Source organism: Astatotilapia calliptera, chromosome 16 (genome assembly GCF_900246225.1).
Source record: "Astatotilapia calliptera chromosome 16, fAstCal1.2, whole genome shotgun sequence".
Lineage (NCBI taxonomy): Eukaryota > Metazoa > Chordata > Actinopteri > Cichliformes > Cichlidae > Astatotilapia > Astatotilapia calliptera.
Window position 1 is genome coordinate 14,494,683 of NC_039317.1, and position 23,104 is coordinate 14,517,786.

Here is a 23,104-nt window from a genome sequence, read left to right on the forward strand (position 1 = left end):
ACCACAAGCTTGCTTATGGCTATCAAAAGCATCTGGTCAAGGTGCAAGATGCTAAGGGACATTTCACCAAACATTAGTGGGGGTGTATGTATTTGAGGATGAAGACTTTTGACACTGTGTGGATTCAAGAAAATCCAAAAACAAATTCAAACTCGTGTAGCCATTTTTTATTTTTTCAAAGCCAATAAAGATGTGTGCTTTACCCTGGAAAATGAAAAGTTCAAAGAAGCCAGTAAAAGCTCATTCATCCCCGTGTTCGATGTATGTAAATGTCTGACCACAATTGTAGATATGAGAGTATGTTGTCTGTTTCTTTATATTAGCCCTGTGATGGACTGTCAGCCAGTCCAAGAATACCAACACCTGGGGTATACACAAGCCCACCATGACTCTGGATGAAGGGATAAAATGATAACATTAAAAACGGAAATATTGAATTTCAGAAGCATGACACTTAAAAAAAACCAATCAATATATATATATATATATATATATATATATATATATATATATATATATATATATACACACAGACACACACATATATAGGTCTAATTTAAGAATTAAAAAAGGCACACTCTTTTCCCTATAAAGTACGGTTATTCAAAGTGAGATGAAAACCGTTGTACTCCTGGTATATTTTGATATATATCCTGGTATAGATCAATGGACAACATGCAGGAAGGGGTGGGGATATAAGGAAATGTGTTCTTGATTTACATGTTTACTTTTTCCATAAATAAACAGAAACAGCAATGATATCAGAGATAGTAAGCAAATATAGGAAAAAGAAAAAGTCTTTGCATTGTTCTTCTGTTGCTTCATGCTTTGTATATGTTTTTGAAGTAAGACGGTCTAATGAATGTTTTGCTGCACCACATGGAGACAAAGCATCAATACAAGTTCATAAATCCCCAGTAAATAGCAATACAATATTTCTCCTGATATTTCTGTGAAATAGTCTGTGCCTGAGTCATCGATTAAGATGACTGTGGTTGTCACACATTACGCTTTTTTTTTAAAATTCCTCTGGGTATATTTTGTTTTATTTGACTTTTAAGTGGCGAGTCAAACCAGCATAAATGGCTCTGGGCAATTTTCAGGGCTAGTGTTGATGTTTTCCGCGATTATACTGCGCAGGTCCGCTGGGTGATCCGCCCATGGCCTGTTCAATTCAAAAATTATTGTGTAAAGAAAACAAGATGCCTGTTTAAGTATGTAAATAAGCCACAGCTCACAACACGCTCCACTATCCCCAGACCAGGTCCCTGAGCGCATGCGGGTATCCGTGAAAACGTGCACGTGCATTTGTGTATGTGTATATGTGCGAGTGTGTGTGTCAGGGCTGGGATTTCGGGTTAAATATTCAAAATGGCGGACGGAGGAGCAGCGAGTCAAGATGAGAGTTCAGGAGCAGGTAATGATTACAGCATTTTACATATTCATACTCATATTCAAACTGTGTTACTCACAATTTATGTTAACGGCATACTGATGAAATGCAGATTGATTAGCAGATATGGGCGATATTAGGCGCTGTTTTAGTTTACACACAGCTAGCCAACTGTAATTTGACAGAGGAGGAAACGAGCCTTTGCAGTGCGACGGCAAATTACATGGAAACATGCCTCCCCCCCTTTGTGTGATTAGACGGCTGTACGCCGCTACATATTCATACCTCTGTCGACAAATACAATTTAGCATATTTTATTAGTAATCGCCATCGTGGCTCTGGTTCATGTATGACATATTTAGACCTTTCACGAACGCGGTTTGATTGAAATGATTATGCTAGGTGGCTAGCGTTAGCTGCCGTGCTAGCGCTTGGCTTTGTGTTGATGCACACACCGAAGCTTTTGAAACGGGTTTGCATATTCATTTTAGCCGAGTCGGGCAGCGGCTGCGCTCGTATGTTTTCAAAGGGTCGTTTATAAGGGAGGAGGGTGTTATTTAATCCAACTGTAGCAGACCTTCCCTTTGTTAAAGACACACGGAGTCAGCTCGGAGTGCTTGTGCTCGACGTGATTTTTATAGCGGAGCGTTTTGCCCCAGCCTTTTGTGTGCTCGGCGCAGCGGAGCCACGGCACAGCCTGTTGTGTTATTCATGCGGGGCCTGCCTGCCTGAGCCAGAGTGTGCGGAGTTCAGCGCGTTACAGCAGTCCACGAGGAGCACACAATAAATGCATGTCAACACAATAACGTGTCACGACGCCGGATGACTTTTCAAATGTGGCCTCCCGTGTTTCATTTGAATACGGCTGTCCTCCAAGCGGCTAACTGGCTACAACTTGTCAGCCCTTTATCGGCTAACTTTACGTACAAGGCGATTTTATTTCAATTTTTTTTTAAAGTTTAGTACAGATACATATATAGTAAGATGTTGAGATGAATGTGTTTGACATCTTTATTTCGGAAGTTAAACAGTTAGAAATTTGGGTGGAGCACTTTTTTAAAAATATTATTATTTTAAACTTGAGGTGGGAGTAGTCTGGCATCGGCTTGGTCCTGGTCTGCCAGGCGAACTAATCCATCTCATTACAATGTGTGTAATTTATTTGTGCAGCTTTTAATTGCGCCCGACGTAACGGTTTTGAGAACCGGGTTTGTACGCGTCATGCGTGTTTGTTGCTGGAGTTCTTGGGCTGAATTCAAAGATTATACCTGTGTATCCCCCACCCGCCACCCCCAGGCACAGGGAGGGGTGGTGAGGCCCACTTCCGGAAGGCCACAGTAATAACAGGCAGGGCATTCTTATTATTCACTCTGCTGCTTTCATGGCCGGGCAAGACACAGCTTGATGGCACTTTTTCTTCTCCTTTAGTCCATGTAGCTGAGCTTGCTGTTTAGTTTGTTTTATAGAAGCGTGTCTGAGGTCTGTAGTAACAGTAAAGAGCAGGTAATTATCTTTGCTGTTCAACTTTTTATATTTGAGAAAATGCGCCAGAAAAGCTTTTGTGTGACACATCAGGTGTGTGTGTGTGTGTGTGTGTGTGGGGGGGGGTTCTTGTTTTTTTTGTTTTTTTCTAAGTGGTTTAACTGGCTCATTATCTTATAATTACAGAGGAACGTATTGTCCCTTAGCAAGTTAAAACAAGGTTTAGGTTTGGTTTTTTTGTTAAGGATTCTTGAATAAGATTGAATTCTTTCCGATGTAGATACACTCATTTCAAACTTTGCCCACATTGTTAGCAACTTTATGCGCAGACAGGCATTACAGGCAGTTTCCTTCTATATTGCAAGACAGTTATGAATCTAAAAGATATAGATTGTTTGAGAAGAAAGGCCATAAATGGTTTAATATTCAAAATAATGCTCGAAGTGTTACATTCTAATGTGTCTGTTAGCATTTTGACTGTCTGGAATTTAAAAAAAAAATCTTGCATATTAAATTTGGGCACTTAAGAACATACGAGAAGTAATTCTGTCTTCCTCACACTCAGTCTACTTTTCTCATTTAACCAGTTTTACAGTTCCACCCTCATTCCAGCCTTGTAGTTCCATCATGAATATTCATTGATGTAAACACAGTTGTTATGAATAATGCATCATTCGCCGTAATAAATTCAGGACATGCCATCTCAAAGTACTGAGAAGGCCTCCATGAAAGCTCCAGTCAGACGACTTCTTCTTTCTTTTTTTTTTCTTAAATGGAGGAAAATTATAACCAAAAAAAGAGCTCTTTTGTGCCCTCGGGTTGTAACTACTTGTTTTGTTTTTGGTGATCTCTGGTAAAGAGAGCAATTCCTTATTAAACAGTGCAGCAAGGTAAAGCAGATGTTTCCAGCTGGTCTTTATCTGTAAAAACGGAGGCTTTTTAAGACAAATGACACACTAATTTGGAAGATTAAATCAGACTCTATATACTAAAGATTGGAAGTAGTCACATTGTTCCTGATGATGACTGTCATGTGCTTAACATAATTAAGATCACTAGTATTAGTAAACATTTGTATTTCATTAAAACGTTTTTTTAATGCTGCAAACACGATATAATGCAAAGCACGTTAAGAAAACAGAGGCCTTTTGTCTGAAAATATCCACACTGAAATATCATTGCAATAATGCCCGTCCTTTAAATAGATGAGATTAAAATGTTGGCTTGTATCAACAGTCAGGAAGCTGGATACTTTTTTTTTTCCAAAGGAAAAAGGCTGCACTGTTTTCCTATTAGACAAAAGTAAAACACACAACACATTAGGGCTGCACGATTTTGCATAAAATGAGAATCACGATTTTTTGGCTTAGAATTGAGATCACGATTCTCTTTTCCAGTATAAATATTTATTGCACTTATTAACTGCACATCAACTTCGTAACAGTTGAGACTGAACATAAAAACAATAAATAAACATAAAAACAACAAATGTCTCACGTTTTGTTGTTGCTGCAAAATGTTGTACTGCTTGAAATTCCATCTCCACCGTTGCTCGACACTGCGTGTATAGAGCAGGTAGTGAAACAATAGAAAAATAGTTGCGGGACGGCACTGTGTAGCGTTTGTCTAGGGTGTTGATCATTTTCCTAAATCCCTTGTTTTGCACAGTGTTGATGGGAGCCATATCTTTGGTCAGGTCATAAGTAATAGCCTCCGTAATTTCTTTGTGCCTGCGGGAGTTCGACGTGTATAGGGAAGCGCTGTATAAGGTTCCCGTTATTGATGTTTGGGTGGTTGACCGGGACGGATTTTCTCCTGTCACTTTCTCGTCATCCCTGACGTGTTCTCCGTTGTTTAATCCCTGCTAATTTTAGCATCACACGGCACAGCTTCTGTATCACGTGGTATAAGGGTCCGCCCTTGTCATTTGTTGAACAGGAAGAGTGAGCGCTTGTTTTCATGCAGATTACGTCCCGGATCAAAATGCGGTACAATCGTGGTCGTCGTCAGATCGCACATAAGTATGAATCGAGATCGCGATTTTCTAACGATTAATCGTGCAGCCCTACAACACATTAATAATCAAATGTTCATGCATGTGCATGTGTGTCTGAATTCAGACTGTAGTACTGGTTCATGTGGCTAACCTCTGTACGTGCCTATTTGAAGTAGCTGAGTTGTTGTCCCTGAGAAACTTCACTTTAATTTGGTTAGATTGAATTTCCCACCTAGCCTATAGACAGTTGGCTAATGACCACCCTAGAGAGATACCACAGTAGCTTGCAGTGATGTTAGCCCCATTACTGTTCATCAAATTACACTGCTTCCAGTGTTTGGCTCATTTGTGAGCTCAGTCCACTGTTGCTGCTTCGACCCTCTGTTGTCAGACTGTTTGGGTTTAATACACTGACTGGTATTAAAAGCGATTTTGAATTGTTTGGGTATTCATTTTGATGCTGCATTAAACCACAAAGCTTTTTGCCTAGTTTTAATTGCCTCAAACTGAATGATTATCTGTCGTAACCGTACACCAGACAGTTCCAAACCAGTGTAAGTATTTAAGACTGATCCAGATGTGGAAAAGTGGTCTGGATGTATTTTATATTTAAGATGAAGGATATAGGTAGCAGGACAGAATGTGGATGTGCTAATTAAGTTTCATTCTGTCTCAAGTTGAATCTCTCCGCTCACATTAACGGCTCTGCAGTATTCAGCCAGCCATCCCATATTACTGCACTAATGAGATAGCTATTTAGAATTCTCTTTGCAGGGTATTTGTATAAAGCATTGTTCCACAGCAAGGTTTTGCAAACCCATTCAACCAAGTAGCTGTACATGTGTTGGAGTGCACTGCTGATAACTGTGTCTACTTCTCCTTTGTTTTCTCATTTGGTTGCATTAAGTCAAGGACAGAAGACTTATTTCTTAACCTCTCCTGTGCACTTTGTTGAGATGGCCTCTTTGAGACTTTGCAGGCTAGTGTGACATTTCCCATAACTGCCTTAGTAAACAATAGGCTTGAGTCAGGCTAAAATCTATTGTATGGAGGCTCAACACTGGACATCAGTACACAGAAGTGTAGGTATACTTTCTAGAAGCATATAAATGAAGGCTATTGGTGTGGTCTGAGGCTTTGTGAGCATAATAACAATAGTGGGGGACTGAGGGGTCCAAACCCCAGTTCCTGGGGTTGTCAAAACAGAGCAGAGGTTTCTGACAAAAATTCCCCCCATTCCAGGGTGCATAGCGAAGAATATAAGGTCAAGCAGTGTTTCTGGAGCTTGACCCTTTTTAAAAACAGTTGTCCCTAGAGTTGTTAACTAAACAAATATGTTTGTGTTTGTAATTATTATAAAAATGTGCCTTGAAAGCACTCACACAAATTATAGAATTACAATTACACCAAAGGATATACTACACAGCTCTTACTTGCCTTCTTAATTGTACCACTAGAAATTCTGCCCATAATGGAACATAACAGCTATGTCTCCTAATGCTTATATGTTGGGAAGTCTATTCATAAAGTTATCACAACTTAAAAAATTCTTGACAAAGTTTCAAGCAGTTTGGTTTGTTACAAGTCACAATGACATCTGTCATTGTGTATATTAAGATAAAGTTAAATAAAAAAAACACCAGATTTCATAAAACGGTAACATGCTCTATAAAATATAGTTAAGATGCCTATGCATGTGTTTATTTGGCAGACGGGCAATGACACACAAAAGAGAGATCTGATCATTTTTTTAAAGCACAAAAAGGCCAAGAATGTAGAAAGACCCTCAGAAATATCAAATCAAGTCTTAATTAGAAAGGAATGAAGTGCTTATAGAAATGTTTCATAATAGTGTCATCAGTCAGAGGCAACAGAGAGGTTAGAGCTGGACAGAGAGTTGAGGACAGTCAGAAAGAGGAGTAGAGTCTGGTAAGTTTGCTGAGCATTTATTTCTTTTCTTAAATAAAGGGTACGCTCTTATTTAGATAACCTATTTGCTACCAGCTACAAGATGGCACAAGCAGATTAGCAGCAGTAAGCGGTGTTCTCTGAATTTCTTTAAAAGTCCTGAGATGCACAAAAAGAGAGCTGGGTTATCTCTTTTAGTGTTCGGGTTGTCCGTGTGGTTTAGGCAAGGCGCAGTAGACGCACTATGACTGCTCGCAAGCTGTGACTGTTACCTGGACTTTTCTCACCTCGATGTCTAATCTGTGTCTGGCATTTGCAAACTAACATCTAGAAGAGTTCAGGGCTCCAGTGCGTGTGTGTGAAAGTATATAAAATGGTAACATTTTTGGTTGTGGTGGGAATTTGTAACAAAAGCTGCTGAATATTCATCGGTTGAAGATTCTCATTTGTTTGGATTTCAGTTACAGTAAACCTCTTACTTTTGGGTGTTCAATCATTGGTCAAAATCAGATGTTTTGAAGATATCATCTTGAGCTTTGGGAATAAAAATAATTGGCAGATTAAATGATAATGAAACTAAATCTTAGTGGTGACTCTAATGAACAACATCCATTTGCCACTCAGTTAAAATATACATTATACTTCGCAATGGTTGTGTTTGCAGCTATTTGGGGTATGTCAGACAAAAAAATCTCAAGGGTCTCTGGCTATCTGCAGTTTAGAGATGGCTGCCATTATACCTTGGTGAGTGAAGGCTTGCTTGTGCTGACAAAGGTGTGTTTGTTTTCCAGTATGTACTTTGTTAAAGCCACTGGGGCCTTCTTGGCATTGTTTCCCTTGGTCAGCTAGTATGTAAATGCCTTTCGTCAGGCAGGAGGATAAGTGAAGAAGTTGATTAGAGCTTTAGCCAGGAGCAGTTGTTGTAGATTTAGTTGGTAAGCCCCTTCCCTTCTAGACCACAATACAACCATGCATTCCAGTCCAGTCGCTATGACTCACTGGACACCAGTGCAGCACCGTAACCGAGCCGCTTCCCTGCTGTATTAGCACTCGGCGCTTGTTGGAAATGAATTTAAAAGGGCTTCAAAGGAAATACTATTGGAATGTAAAGCTAATTTAAATATGCTAATCCCCAAGCACAACATAAACGTACACAGCAACAGCCCGCCACCCACTTTCTGTAGCCGCTCGCTGTGGAATGCCTTAGCCACAGGGGGTCTAGCAGTAATGACAGGCTTGTGGTGGATTAATGTGAAGTTATTTATTTCCGATTGAGCAAGCGCCCCCCTCTTGCCCCCCCCCCCCCCCCCCTTAGAAATTGGGCCAAGTCTCCATGACTCCTGGAGATGTTCTGAGCGAGCAGTCGTAGACGTTCTATTAATGCAGTCCACCTTGCTAACATACCCAGACCACCTCATGGTGCATTCTGGGATATCTTCAGCCCTTTACCTGCTCTTAGCTAATTACTTTTTAGGCCCGCACTCGCACAGTAATTGGTGTTGTGCTGCTGCCTCCCCTCTCTCTGCTGCGCCAAGTGCTAGTTTGAGCACTTTTTTTCTCCTTCTCCTCTCTATCGTCCTTATTCCCCTGTTTTTTATCGTCCTCCAAAAGCCATCCAATTAATATGCTAATGAGCTGATAAATATTTATAGGGGTTTAAATTATGCAGAAAGCTTTCAGAGCCCGGTGTGAAATGCGTTGCTCGCAGGACTTCAAAGCCTTGCATTGCTAACGAGGCAGGGGCAGATTTGCATACGGCTTTAATCAGCTGAATACTGATTATGCTTCATTATAGAGTTGGAGGAGGAAGGGTGGGGGGGCGGCAGCAGAGTTGGAGGAGGCCGCCAGCTGCACTTGTCGTTTGTTTCATTCCAGCAAGAGAGGGAGAGGGCGAACTTTTTCAGAAGTACAGACAATCTTGGCACACGGGAGAGGGGGAGCGGTAGAGAGAGAGTGCACAGTAGGCACAGTAAAAGAGAAAAAGGGGCAGAGCCATATGAAAAGAAAAGCGCGAGCAGGGAAAGGCACGGAGAGCTGTTTGCCTAAACCCCGTTGGCTCTCTCAGTGCGCGTATCCCAGTGTTGCTCAGTGAACCGTGCGGTGGACACTGCCACTGTGTCTGTGTGTAACTCTGGTTGTATTGAACTCTGCTCACTGCTGACCAGTGGAGAGTGAAGAGAGGAGGTGGGAGAGCGCCGGACACCCTGTCGGTGGGCTTGCCCAGCCCAGGCAGTTTTACTTGATAGGTTCAGCAGCCATGCTGGAAAACGCAGGTGGAGCAAGAGCGGGTGAGTTTTTTGATGAGGTTGTAACAGAGCTCACCTGGACTGCACTGGTGGTCGATGTCATTGTGCGATTATGTTGCATTAAGACCTCATGAGTCTGCTGCTGGGATTTTGTTTTTTTTGTTGTTTTTTTTCTGTTAGTTTTTTGGAGATTAGTATTGTTCAGTGCTTGCTGCTTTAAATGATGAATGCGACTGAAATGCTATTGTTCATTAAGAATATCCTGACGTGCAGTGATGGTTGTACTCAGATGACAAAAGTGAAAGTACGCCTGAAATCAGAGAATAGGTTCTTCTGTTTGGCGGCAGTGCCTGTGAGCATGTCTCTGTCTGGCTCTTTCAGATGCTAAAGTGAATAATCAGTCAGAAACTACTAAATGTGCAATGGAGAGTGGTGACGGGAACACCGGTGAGTGATCTCCAGCTTTTTCTCCCGTTATCTTCATTTTTAAATCAGAATGTGTTTAGTTTTACCACCTCATTCAACAGGTTTCAGAGTCATAGCCAGCAATTATTTGGACATTTTAGCAGCTCAAGTCACAGAAACCCCCCCCCTGCTGTTTCTCTTTGTATGATCTCATTTTGAAAACATTGATGGCAGCTTTCCAAAAATGCTTGCTAGCAGCTCTCTTTGTCATATGAGGCATTTACCTCACAGTGCATTATGTCTGAATATTACACGCTTAGAGTGAAGATCCAGATTCATTGCACAGCTTTGTACTCCTGCTGGGTAATGACACATTAATTGATGTTGTTGACAGTATTGTTTGTTTATGCTCTTAAAATATATAATTTTGTTAGCTAGTACAGATGCTGCCACTTTATAAAAATATGTTTTTAGAGTTTTTCCTCGTATTTGAAAATGGATTCTTCTTCTCTTGTCAGTGATTTCTTCTTTTTTCTTTTTTAATTTGTTATTTTTTGTTGTTGTTGTGTTTTGTTTTTGTGTTGTTTTTTTTTTTTTTTTTTTTTACGGCATCCGTTGTGTCAAACAGCACATGGCATAAATTCTAATTTTCTTTTCTCAGGTATCCAAACCAATGGGTTGGATTTTCAGAGGCAGACGGTGCCCACCACAAGTGCAATCACTAATGCACATGCACAAGCCCTCCTCCAACAGGTACCACACTGTGTACAACATTGCATACTTGACCTTTTTAAGTAACTTTTTGTTTTCCTGTTTTTGTGGTGGGAGCACGTTTGGTTTTGGTGTAATGTCACACATTTGTTGTAGCCTCGAAAATGAGGTGTGAAGTTTGAACAGAGGTATGCTCATCTTCACTCAAACATGCACAAGCAGAAAGAGTTCATTTAAATGAGCCAGGCTCTCCCAGTGTCGCCTGGCAACAAGGCAGATTAATCAACCCTGTATGCTAATTAGCTGCTCTGTGGTTGCTCGGAAACAGATGGCCGAGAATATGCAAATCTATGCAGAATTTACATGCACTGCATAACAGTTATTTTAATTAGCATCTCAACGCTCCCCTCCCTTCACTTCACTTTTCTTGTCTCTGAAGGCTGCAGCACATTTTAAATACCCACTTTATCGCTGCCTTTCTAATTCAAATTCCTCTCTGCGTTCAAAGACTCATTTAAAGAAAGCCACTCAGGTAGCATGGAAATAGAACGTTTCATTGTTTTCACTAGTATGCTTTTTTTTTTTTTTTTTTAATTTAGCGGTGCTTAATGTTTGAATTGAATATTCATTGAAATTGCTTTTAATTAATTTCATGTTGGCTACAATGACATGAAGTTAAAACTCAGAAGATCTCGTCTAAGCCTCCCCCCCCTCTGCTTCACCCCCACTAGTCAAAGTCGGAAGACTTGGGTGCTCTTCCGACCTCCGTCCAGCAGAGCGTATTGCCTCAAACCCAGCTAATGTTGGCCGGGGGACAGATTGCTGGAGTAAGTTAAAACCCTGGTTGTGTATCTTGGGGTGACACCCCCACACGGTCAATCACAGCTGGGTGACGAAACGATAACTTGGCTGAAGCTGGCGTCTTCTCTGCCTGTCTGCCTGTTCATCCCTGTGGTTAGACATAGTCTTTGTGTCTCTGCACTCCCCATTAAACCAGCCACATGACACATTTCATATCCAGCCATGGCCCAGGGATGGTTGAATGCAGCTGCAGTGCGATGTAGGATTGAATGTTTACTCAGCATGTGGATTTGAGTTTGAACATGACATCAACATGCTCATTTGCACTTGTGCCTGGCTCAGCTGCATGAGTCTCCATCTGCCTGTGGAGGACCATATGTGTGTTGCCACATTATTCAGTATAACTTTGATACCTCTGTTAAAAGCTAAGTGCAATACTGTTCATTAGTTTTCATAAACAGTCACTAGTTTGACATGGTAAATTTAAAATAATAATTAAAAAAACTGTTTCAGTATCATTTGTAAAGGTGTATGAACACAAGTCGGTATAATTAGAATAGACAGAGCTGTGGTCTAGTTCAGTGAACTGGAGCAGCCACCGAAACAATAAAACAATTGTTGGCAAATGCATCAAACAATCCGATCAACCTGCTGCTGTTCATAAAGCCAGACCAAGGCACGGGTAATTAAAGTGCCTCTCTTATCATACATAATGATGAAAAACCAATATATCAAGACTCTAGTGAGTAATATTATGCACACATGAATTGGATTTCTCTAATATTTCACTGCAGTATTGTACTAGCTTTGGAAGGCTATCGAAGTAAAGTATAGTGACAACACTGACATACTTACTAACTTATCTGATGATCGTAAGTTACTTGTATTAACACTTACGTGTCTCTGTTTTCCTCCTGTCTGCCTCAGTTGAGCCCAATGCAGCAGCAGCTGTTTCTCCAGCAGGCCCAAGTGCAGCTCCTGGCTGCTGCCGTGCAGCATTCTGCCAACCAGCAGAACAGCACCACCGGGGACAACATCTCAGCCTCTGCAGCCACACCAATTACCCAGCTGCCCCTGTCACAGCCCATCCAGATTGCCCCTGTAAGGCTCAATCCCCTATGCGCCAGAGTTCCTGCAAGCTCTGAAAAATGTTGTACCGTAAAGTGTTTGCAAGCTTGTAGCCCTACACAACACACAAAAAAGTAAAGCTGAACATCTTTCCACATACAAACAATAGACATGAAAAGTCTGTGGTGAAATTAAATATCAATATTGTTTTTTCAAACGGTATGAAGGCCATATTGGATTATTTGAAACTGCCTTTCTGGGAGCAAACAAGGCAGCTAAAGAATGAGGAAAACATGCAAATGACCTAAATGACTCGAGCTTTCTCTCTTAGACAAAATGAACTGTTACAAACAAAATAGTCCTCAACATCTGTGGTAATGGCTTTGGCAAGAACGTTTATTCATCAAAGTAGTTGAGGACTGCACTTTAATAATGGAACTTCTACACTTATAAATATGTGGAGACACATTACACATAGCTTAATACATATTTGTTTGCTACCCTGTCAGAGCAATAGAAAAGTAGAGGTTGTACCAAATTACACATGATTAGAATAAATGTAGACATTGTGGGACAATTTTACATGAAACAAAGTTGTGTCAAAGTCTTTAGGATTGTGAGCTTTATAAACAGTTAGATGGTTGTTTTCATATTTTTTGCAGTCTTTACAACAGCAGAATCTAAGTCTGCCCCAGTTTGTCCTGGTTCAGCCTGGCCACCCTATCGCCACGTCACTGCAGCCTCAGTTCATTATCTCACAGGCTCCGCAGGCCCAGCAGGGTAGGTTGATCTGTTGCGCTGCAGAATTACAAGGAGAGATGTACTCAAGTATGGCTATCGAAGCTTTTGTTTAATCTTTCCTTTCCATCCATCATCCCCACTTCAGGCATATTGCAAGCCCAGAGTCTTCTAACTCAACTACCTCAAAGCCAACCTAACCTCCTGTCGACTCAACCAAGCATCACCCTTGCAACTCAGGTTGGTAATGATGCAAGTACATCTTTTAAACTAGCTTTAAAATTGTCTTCAGTTACTCTGGTAGTGCTTACATTTGACAGCTTGACAAGTTTTTTTTTTTTTTTTTTTTTTAATGATTTATTCTCAATAATTTATTCTTTAACTCTTTTTAAACCTACAAAACAGTCACATTTGCTGTATTTCTCGTCTTTCCAGCCTGCAACCCCAACCCGCACAACAGCAACCACACCTATTCAGTCCCTGCCTCACAGTCAGACGCCACCCAAACGGTTGGATACTCCCACTCTGGAGGAACCTAGTGACCTTGAGGAGCTGGAGCAGTTTGCCAAGACTTTTAAACAGAGACGTATCAAACTGGGCTTTACGCAGGTGTGTGCTGAGAGTCAGTCAATCACCATAAGTTCAGTTATATTTTGACTTGCGGATGTGGGCATTTCTTTAAACTGCAAACACATGGCTGTTTTCATATTCAGATCATATTCAGATCTTTGTTCATGTAATATACCACTATAAATAACTCACAGGTAAATCTCTCCTTCTCACAGGGGGATGTTGGCCTGGCCATGGGGAAGCTGTATGGAAACGACTTTAGCCAAACTACTATTTCTCGCTTTGAGGCCTTGAATCTGAGCTTTAAAAACATGTGCAAACTCAAGCCATTGCTGGAGAAGTGGCTCAATGATGCAGGTTTGTCTCTTACCCCACCTGACTGTGCAGCTGATCACTCTTGCTTTCTCACATTGGTGCTTGTGGGTGGGTTGTGTATGCATACCTTGTCTTTACCTCCCTTCCTTTTCTTTGTGTCAATGCTGTTTGTGCAGAGAACCTGACATCTGACCAGTCCCTGTCGAGCCCCAGTGCCCTGGGTTCCCAGGGCATGGGCATAGAGGGAATCAACCGCAGACGGAAGAAAAGAACCAGTATCGAGACCAACATTCGAGTGGCCTTAGAAAAGAGCTTTCTGGAGGTGAGAAACACACACTTCGGAACTCCATATTGATTATATAAGGAAAAGTTTGGTTATTCAGTATCTGAGATGATCACATTATACACTTTTAGTCCTCCGTTAATGGTAGAAAAAACACAGTACAGCAGTTTCCTCAGTGCTGACAGGGAATCTCTGGCTTCTTTGCCCTCTTCAAGCAGAACCAAAAACCTACCTCTGAAGAGATCACCATGATCGCTGACCAGCTCAACATGGAGAAGGAGGTGATTCGGGTCTGGTTCTGCAATCGACGACAGAAAGAGAAGAGGATTAATCCTCCCAGTAGTGGCAACAGTGGAGGAGGCAACACCCCTATCAAATCTATCTTCACCCCCAGCAGCCCTTTGGTAAGACTGCCACTCACCAAAGGGATTCTCAGCACTGTTTAATACTGTGTTTAAAGTTTATGTGTCTATATGTGGATCACGTTAGGAGACTTAACGTAAAATATGGATGATGCATCTGGGTCTGAAATGTGAAGTCATTGTAGAAGTACCATAAGATTTCATCCTGTCTCTTGTCCTCTGTAGAACTCTACACGAAAAGAACTTCAGTAAATATTTGTCTAATAAGTTTATTCTTATAACTTATTTATTCCCTAGATTTACGTCATGCATAACACAAAATAGTGTCCATATTGCAAATTTTAGACCCATTTGTAGTTAGAAAAAGCAGTGTGATTTTTAGAATTGTCCTGTTTCTCTGATCCACCTTTTGTTAAATCTAATTTTGGGATCATTCATCTTTTTATATGTACTGTCTCTGATTACATGGCAGGTCCTTATATGTTCTGTGGGCTCAGCTAGAATATCAGAATGTCGACCAATTTGTCTTTCGACTTGTATTTAAATCCTCCAATTCTCCTTCTTTTGCCCAGGTGGCCAGCACAGCAAGCCTTGATAGCAGCCCAACTATTACCACACCCACCACTCTGACTGTAAACCCAGTGATGCCTCTCACCAACACCAGCATCCCCAGTTTGTCTTTCACAGGTGTGTGCGTGCACTATTCACTTTGTGCGTGTGTGTATACCCGATGGTAAATGTTGATTAAAAATTCACTTTAATTTCTTTTTATCTGCCTTCAACAAGGCACGACAGTTGGAGCCACAAACACTGCATCTGTCATCTCAACTGCGCCTGTGGTTACCACAGCAACAAGCTCTCTGTCTTTAAGCACGTCCCAGACGAGTAATCAGTCCACGAGCACGGAGAGCAAAGCTGGCACGCAGGCGCCAACCATTGTCACCCAGGCGCCTTCATCCATCGCTACCAGTTTAGGGACGGGTCAGGTGATGGTGGCAGCTCCGGGGCTTTCGGCCGCGTTGCAGGGGGCCGCCTCGCTACCCAGCGCCAGTTTTGCAGCTATGGCTGCTGCTGCAGGGCTCAACCCAGCACTGATGGCATCTTCGCAGTTTACTCAAGGGTTAGCATGAGCTGTGTTCATATAAGATCTTTGTGAAAGCCAGACAGTTGTTGAGGTGTTGTTTTTGTTATACTACATGATCTTCTTTGTGTGTCCAGGGGTGCCCTCCTCAGTCTGGCTCCTGGCGGCCTGGGCAGTGCACTGAGCCCTGCTCTCATGAGCAACAGCACTCTGGCTACCATTCAAGGTGAGCACCTGTTACATGACAAGTCATTGAATTATGTCTGTGCACACAGTTTCTAATCAGAATTGCAAGTAGTTATGTGATTATGAGGTTTCAAGACCTGCAGATAAGGACTGATTTTTGTAATGTACAACCCCAGATCCAAAAATATTGGGGAGCTTTGTAAAATGTAAATTAAAACGGAATACAATGATTTACAAATCTCATCAACCCACTTTAAAAAAAAAAAAAAAAAAAAAAAAAAAAATTAATGACAGCCACTGTACAGCCAAGATTTCACAGCACTGATCGACATATTCCTTTTCCTCTGATTTCCACTCCCTCAACGCTGTGAGGAGTACTGACGGCTGGTTCAGTCACACTCCCAGGACTACTACTTTTCATTTTCTGACTATTGTTCATCTTTTAACAATAGTCAGTAAACATCTGGGAATTGAGAACAGTTGCTAGCTGCTTAGAAGTCCCTGGGTCATCGTGGTCATATTTTTGTTTTTGTTGTGATTTCAAGATGTTTGCGATTGGGGTTTGTGGATGATTGCGGTGCCAGCTTAATTTAAATAACTTTATTGTGTTAAGTCATTTGTTTATTTAAATATCAGTTTGAGGTCATTGAGGGTGTGACAGGAAGTTATGACAAAGCAATGTTCACAAACTGTCAGAAGGTTATCTCTTTTGTTTCTTTTTAAATTGCAATAGTTTAAAATTTATATTATTTTGTTTTCTTTAACAGATATTTTTGGCCTGGGGGAACGTCTTAACGCCAAACGACCAAATTAGACTAAATTTAGCAGAAGGAATGACTCAATGAATACAATAGCTAAATAAGTTGGAGTATATAAATGATTGAAAGGATGATTAGAAAAAATAAGGGCAATAAGACTGCCCATTATTTCTATAATTAGTGTAATGAAAGCAAACACTTAATGAGGACATGACTCATTTGCATAATAAGAACAGATTCATTTAAGCCACACCCACAAGGTTTTATCCTGCTTAGAGAAAATTACTTCTGCGAATTAAACAATTTATCGTGCGGTCTCAAAAAAATGATGATGGAAATGCTCTCCTCATTTGGTGAACCTGTGCACCTTTCTTACCTTTACACCGTTTCTTTCACATCTCCATAGCACTGGCATCGAGCGGCACAATCCCCATCACCTCTCTGGACGGCAGTAACCTGCTGTTCGCCAACACTTCTGCTGGTAACACCCCCAACCTGGTGACCACGCCGCTCTTCCTGAACCCCCAGAACCTGTCGCTGCTCACCAGCAACCCCGTCAGCCTGGTGTCGCCCGGCATGGGAGGGCTTCAGGTCACTGCCGACGGTCATCATCAAGTCAGCACGGCTGCTGTGCCTGTGCAAGCCTCGACCATTACCACTGCCCCCAAGGCTCAGTGAAGCCAGTCAGGCTGCATCTCGAATTAACGCCCAATTAATTACGTCAAGCACTACTCCTTTCACAACGTGTAGGACGAGGGTGGTACTCTGATATAGGCTCTGCACTTCACTAACCACCCCGCATCCTCTCCATTGTATCTACCATAAATTAATCCTTTTGCTGCCGCCAAAAAGAAAAGGACTTAACATAAGGGTGGGTTTAACTGTTGGTTTCTTTTATTTTTTTTTTTCTTTATGATTCTTGGATGTTTTTTAATTTTCCACACAAACAGTAACCAGATGGACACTGTTGTCGGCCTGCCGCTTCTCCTGAACCTTGACAAGTGTCCAGGGAGAAAATATCGTCGGCGTCATCGAGCTGTATATACATATACATATATACATATATATATATATCCTCCTCTTTGCAGGTCAGAATTTTCTCTGAAATTCTTCTAACCAAAAACAAACTTTCTCTTCTAACATTCAAACTTAATTGATTTACTACTAATTTCACAATGTTCATACGGTAATCACTAATGGGGGTTTGTGTGTCGCTCTTTTTAATTATCTCTCGTTTTTGTTTTTTGGGGGGGGTTTTTTTGTTCGTTTGGTTTTTTGTTTCTTGACAGGCCTTGTTGTAAATCATATCAAATTATATTTTAGAGACTTTTTTTCCCTTTTTATCTTTTACTGTCTATATTTTTCGACATTTTCCGATCTTTGTAAGTCTAATGTTAAGTTAAGATTTAACTATCACTTTTTAATCGTGGTTATAAGGCTTTAAAAATAAGTAATAAGTGGCCGATATAAAGGTTATCATTGCTTTAAGGGTCGGAGGGACGCGGCGTGTCTCTCCGAGTCTCTCTTCTGGAAACACTGAGTTTTACATGGGTGGTGGTGCAGTAGCCACCGAGCCTCTGTAAAACGACGGTCTCGGTGTGGATTATCGACACTGATAGAAAAATGACTGAAAACATTACATTGAGAGCTTTAAAGTGAGCTGCAGACCTGAGTCTGATTAAGGGTGACTTGTTTTGGTTTGTGATCCGTTGGAACACTGTACATTAAGTTTTGGACGTGGACGTTTGCGTGTCGTCGACAGCTCAGGCAGACGCTGAGAGTTCAGCAGCCGCACGATCTACGAGGCTCTGCAGTCTTTTTTTTGTGGAGGGAACTAGTCATGTTCACCAAACCTGAACTGTGGTGTGGTGGCTTTGCCTGGATGGGGATAGTGTATTGGGGGGGGGGTGTTTGGTTTCTTTTTTCTTTTTTTTATTAGAAGTACCGTCGTATCTACTTGTGCACAGTATCTGTACCAAATAACTGGATTGATGAGCTGCAGTCTGCCTGTTTTGGGAGGATTGAAATTCTGTCTCTTTATTTTGTTTGCAGTCGTTCGACTGGCTTACCTACTTTAAGATATACCAAAAATATTTGTTAAAATAATTGCTGTGTGTAGTCGGTGTAGCTTAGTCTAGTCAATATATTTATGAGTACAAAAATCTCTTCATAGTCAGAATATAGAAATGCAATATTTTGATGATCATTTTCCAAAGACTACATTTTCTTTTTTCTTTTCTTTTGTTATTTTGTTTGATTTGACAAAGTGTCTCATATTTAAATTTTTAATTGGCAGCACAACTGACCAAAAAGAGAGGGATTGGTGGGTTGGAGTATGAGGAAGTAGTTTCTTTTTACTTCTATTATTATCATTTTACTTTTTAAATTTAGTTTTTATTAAATCACCGTGGCCTCGGCCCAATGCTTAATCTGGTTTAATGCGAGCCGTTTAGTGGCGCCTTTTCCTTTCTAATCAGTTGTGGTAGCAGTTTTGGACTTTTCTGAAGCATAATGGAAAAGATCTGATTTTGGTTTTGTGCTAATATTCAGCCATAAAACAACAGCTTGAACCAAAGTGGTTTTCCTCAGTAGTTGCTGTGCCTGTCTTGAGCACACAAGTTGCTTTTCACTCTCTTAAATCTCCACAATTTATTTCTTTATTTTTCTCCCTCCTCAGTCGATACCTGATTTTCGTGATTTGGTGCTGCTGGATAAGGATCACAGAAACTTTAGCTTTAACAACTTGCTGCTGAGACTCCTGTCAGAGTTGAGCTGTCAAGACGCCTGCATGCTTTCTAATAGCTTTAAGACTACATCCTGTGAGAATCAGGGTATTGTAGTTCGCACTATCCCTGCTGGAGGGATCACTTATGTAAATCCATAAATACTTCACCTCCTCTCAGCTCCGCCGTTCCAAACCAGCATGCTAGGAAACGATATGCTGCACCCGAAATCTGTCTGGGGACTAGTTTAAAAACTCCCCGAACTTATCTTAGCCAACACAGCGGTGGGATAAGTACCGTTCTGTACTGCACGTTCAGCTAAACCCCACACAAAAGTAGCATTGTTCTGCTTCAAAATGACAAACACAGCAATTAGTAACTCACTCAGACTGCAAGCAGTGAAATTTGTCCCCGTTCCCCTCTCGTGTGCTTCTTTTCTGTTGAATTATTTTTGACTAAATATACCTCAGCAGCGCTTCAAACATAGGTTCACCTTTTAGACATTTCTCTGTATACAGCATTGTAGAATGTATAATTACTGACTGGCTTGCCATTCAGCGTTTATACTGATGAACCATACATAGGAACCATTGCAAGGACAACCTACTACTGCTATTTTCTAGTACTACTATTTATGGGGTATTTCCAGGTTTAAATATTATTTTGAGATCCTTCTTGCCAAAGTAAAAGCCTTTCTCTTTGCAGCTTGGTGGGTGTGTTTTGTTTTTCTTTCTTTCCTTAACTTTGAGGCCACAAGAGCCCTGAAGAACTCAGTCGTGTTTCAGTGCTTGTTTGGAGTTTTGGAGGTTTGCAAGCAACATGAACCAGTTGCCACTGGCACCATAGGATGTTACTGAAATATTTATCTGAGGAAAGACTTAAGAATTAGAGAAACGATCTTTTCTTAATTCTATACATATAAATATATATATAAACACTTGTAAGATATTCATATTTTATATTTGAACCAGTATGTTACCAAGACTGAATGTAGTGTTTATCATACTTCCCCCCCAGAAAAAAAAATCTCCCCTAAGTTTTATTTTCATTTTTTTTATTATTAAACTGTCAAGACCAAAAAATTTGAGATGGAACTCGAGATGACGCCTCGCTGAACCAGCGACGTCTGTTCGACAGGAGGGGCTCGCTCAGGCGCTCCTGGCAGACAGGTCCTGTGGTTAATAGGAGACTCTGAAGCATTTGATCTTAATCTTTTAATAGATGTATAAATATATATATTTGGTTGAGTTGTTGTGGATTTGATTTGCTGTGCTGTCTTTAACAATCATTTGGTTTTTTTAATGTATTACTTTATGCCTTTAATTGTTTTGTATAGTGTGAGAGGGCAAGATCACTGGCTTTCTTAGTTTGACAAAGAAGATTAACATTATCATTTATGCCTTATTGTTACGTAGAAGACATGAGCATTGTAGCATTGTTGTTCTGTATGTGTGTGAGAGTGAGAGAGAGCATGGGCACCCAGCTCACCTGGTGCATTGTTTTCACTGAAACAGTACAGTGTACTCTGGGCATTTTAGAGCGTGGGACGATTATGTTGCTACCTATGGTTTTTAGGTGCGACTTAGACAGGTAGGAGGATATACCTGTGAGAAAAAGCTTTACTAATAATTCCAGCAGGCAGGTGTGTTTGTGTGAGTGTGTCATTTAAAGAGAGGCCAGGGAGGACAGTCTGCAAACCATTTTGGTGCATCTTTCCCATCTTCCAGCAGGTGTTTAGACTGATTTTTGAAAAAAAAAAAAAAAAGGGTGAGACAAGAGGACTTTGTTTTGTTTTGGGATTTTGTTTGAAGTTTCCTGACTGAGGGTCTTTACAAATTAACTTCAAGCTTTAAGCAAGCCACTGCCGAGAGCCAAGCCAGCTTTCAGTTTGTTTGGGGTCCGCTTGGACTCTCACGAACTGTCTGCTTGCCACTGGCTTTGCTTGTGAAGCTTCGGTTTCAGGTGATCCTGAGATTCTTGCGGATCAGCTGTGCATCTAACAGACGGTATGTTGACCCACCACACTGGTTTGCTGAGAGTTTTGGTTTTTTGTTTGTTTGTTTTCTCCTTTTACTAAATGTCAAAGGTTGCGTGGCGCACCAGTAAGGCTAAAGGAGCTGTTGTATACCTCATTTTTAACTCAAGATTGAGTGAAACCTGCTTTAATCTACTTATGAAACAAATGTTTTTAAAAATCATAAAAAAAAAGACTAAAATACACCAACTTGTCAGTGGAGAAGCGTGTTCATACCTGTACTTAGTGAAGGGTTGTGGAGCCGCCACAAGAGGGAGACGAACTACATACCAGTACTCACAAAGAGGTGTAAACAAGAGAAGGCATAAAAGGTGAATCTGTGTGTAACAAGGGGCAAACATCTGCTGCTCTTCTTCCACAATTTCTTGTGCACTGAAGGATTTCATTCATGAAAACGTGAATTTTGATGAATTCTATGGACACCCCCCACCCCACCCTTTTTTTTTTTTTTTTTTTTTTTTTAAAGTTTGACAATCTTGCTTTATTTATTTTCTCACTCTTGGCTTGGTACAGGTATGTGCACTTCTTCCCACGTGATGGCTCGCCGTCGCAGCCCGCTCTCGCTCCCCTGTGGTACCAACGATAACCAAAGAATTCTTACTAACTTGATTGTATGTGATCGACGCCGCCTCTCGCCCATCCCCGCCTCACTGCTCAACATCAAATCCCAGCTGCACGCCCCTCGATTCGTTTGTAAAGAGGTTGTTGTTTTGTTTTTTTAAAATTGCATTCGAATGTGCGTCCGGCGCCCCCTTCGACGCCTCTGCAGTGGTTTCAGTGCCTGTGGGCGGGGATCGGAAGGGAGGGGTAGCAGGGGCCGGGCGGGCTTCGCCGGCAGACACGAACCGATGCGGTGGTAGCTGGGTGATGTTTGTTAATACACACTGAGGGTTGATCCTGTGCACACTGTATCTGCTCAGGACTCTGTATGATTGTCTGTCTTGAGCGCTGTTGTCGTTTGGTTGGTTGGATTGATGTCCCACCCTCCGTCGTTCCTTTCTCAAGGACTGCGGCGAAAAATGCTATTCCTGCCTCTCAGTGCGTCTCTCTTCCTCATCTGTACACTGTAGTCCCAGGACATGACCCTGTTGTTGTCTCCAGGAATACACATCCTGCATTCGCTAAAACTCTCTGCTGTGTCCCCTTCCCTGTCCTCCTCCTCCTTCCTCTCCCTTTCATCTGCTCTCTTCTTTGACTCCTCACTACAGACTCTGATCAGCTGTGACACTATGCATCATGGTCCTTCACTTTGCATGGACTGTGTCCCTCTGACTCAGACCTCCTGGTCGGCAGGGCTTCAGTGACACTTTGTTTAATGCTTTACTCCAAGTGAGGTTGTAGGACCTCACAAGCGCTATCCCAAAGCAAAAATCCAAATATTTAACTTTTGACAAATGCAGATACCAAAGATATCTCTCTGTCCTGTGTGTGTCTCTGTTGGTTTCTCTCTCTCCCTTTCACCCTGCAGCATGTGTATTAAGAGACAAACCCAGCACTGGCTTTAAAGTCCCAGCCTCAGTAATTCCAAAGCTTAGATGTATATTTTGGTATATTTCTGAGAAAAAACTTGCGTGAAAAAGCATCTGTTCCTCGTTTGTTTGTTGTAATCTCTTTTCTGTCACAGCATGGAACTAATTGCAGAACTGTCTTACTCTTGGTAGGTTAAAGATATAGTATTTTTGTATGTTTTTGGGTGTGTTATATATATGTACGTGTGTGTGCGTGTGCGTGTGTGTGTGTGTGTGTGATTATCAGTTCACAGCCCAAGTGACCATGGCTTTCAACAAGAGAGAAATAACTTAAAAAAAAAAAAAAAAAATCGCCAACCATGTACATATTGTGTCTGTGTATCTCAAGAAATGCATTCTGTAAAACATTTCACTTTGGAAGCTTGGGCTCATCTAAAGGAATGTGTCCCTGTTTTATTTCCCTTTTCTTACTCTGCAGTCTGATATTAATTGACTTCCAGGACTCGAATGTAATGAGTTTTGGTTTCCATTGTGGAATACAACACTGAGGGACACTGCTCCGATCTAAATACGA

General features: G+C 41.3%; 1 protein-coding gene across 8 annotated transcripts; it reads left to right on the top strand.

Moving 5' to 3' along the window:
- Nucleotides 1-1,280: 1,280 nt before the first annotated feature.
- Nucleotides 1,281-19,730, top strand: pou2f1b (POU class 2 homeobox 1b). Of its 8 annotated transcripts, none has more exons than XM_026144369.1 (15): nt 1,281-1,417; nt 9,407-9,472; nt 10,092-10,183; nt 10,873-10,968; nt 11,870-12,043; nt 12,673-12,790; nt 12,897-12,988; nt 13,184-13,357; nt 13,534-13,675; nt 13,801-13,955; nt 14,135-14,320; nt 14,851-14,965; nt 15,065-15,398; nt 15,497-15,585; nt 16,710-19,730. In XM_026144369.1, the coding sequence occupies exons 1-15, from the start codon at nt 1,372-1,374 to the stop codon at nt 16,979-16,981; spliced, it is 2,151 nt and encodes a 716-aa protein (XP_026000154.1). In that variant the 5' UTR covers nt 1,281-1,371; the 3' UTR covers nt 16,982-19,730. The 8 variants fall into 8 exon arrangements, with proteins under 8 accessions (XP_026000154.1, XP_026000155.1, XP_026000156.1 ...); XM_026144370.1 differs by having other exon boundaries at nt 13,810-13,955; nt 14,132-14,320; XM_026144371.1 differs by having other exon boundaries at nt 13,810-13,955.
- The last annotated feature ends 3,374 nt before the right edge of the window (nt 19,731-23,104 follow it).

What these genes read in the sequence shown, in the direction of transcription:
- pou2f1b (XM_026144368.1), top strand. Translation starts at nt 1,372, where the DNA reads ATGGCGGACGGAGGAGCAGCGAGTCAAGATGAGAGTTCAGGAGCAG. An exon ending in GAAGTGGCTCAATGATGCAG is followed by an intron (nt 13,676 to 13,800) that starts GTTTGTCTCTTA and finishes GTGTCAATGCTG; the next exon opens with TTTGTGCAGAGAACCTGACA. An exon ending in CACTCTGGCTACCATTCAAG is followed by an intron (nt 15,586 to 16,709) that starts GTGAGCACCTGT and finishes ACATCTCCATAG; the next exon opens with CACTGGCATCGAGCGGCACA.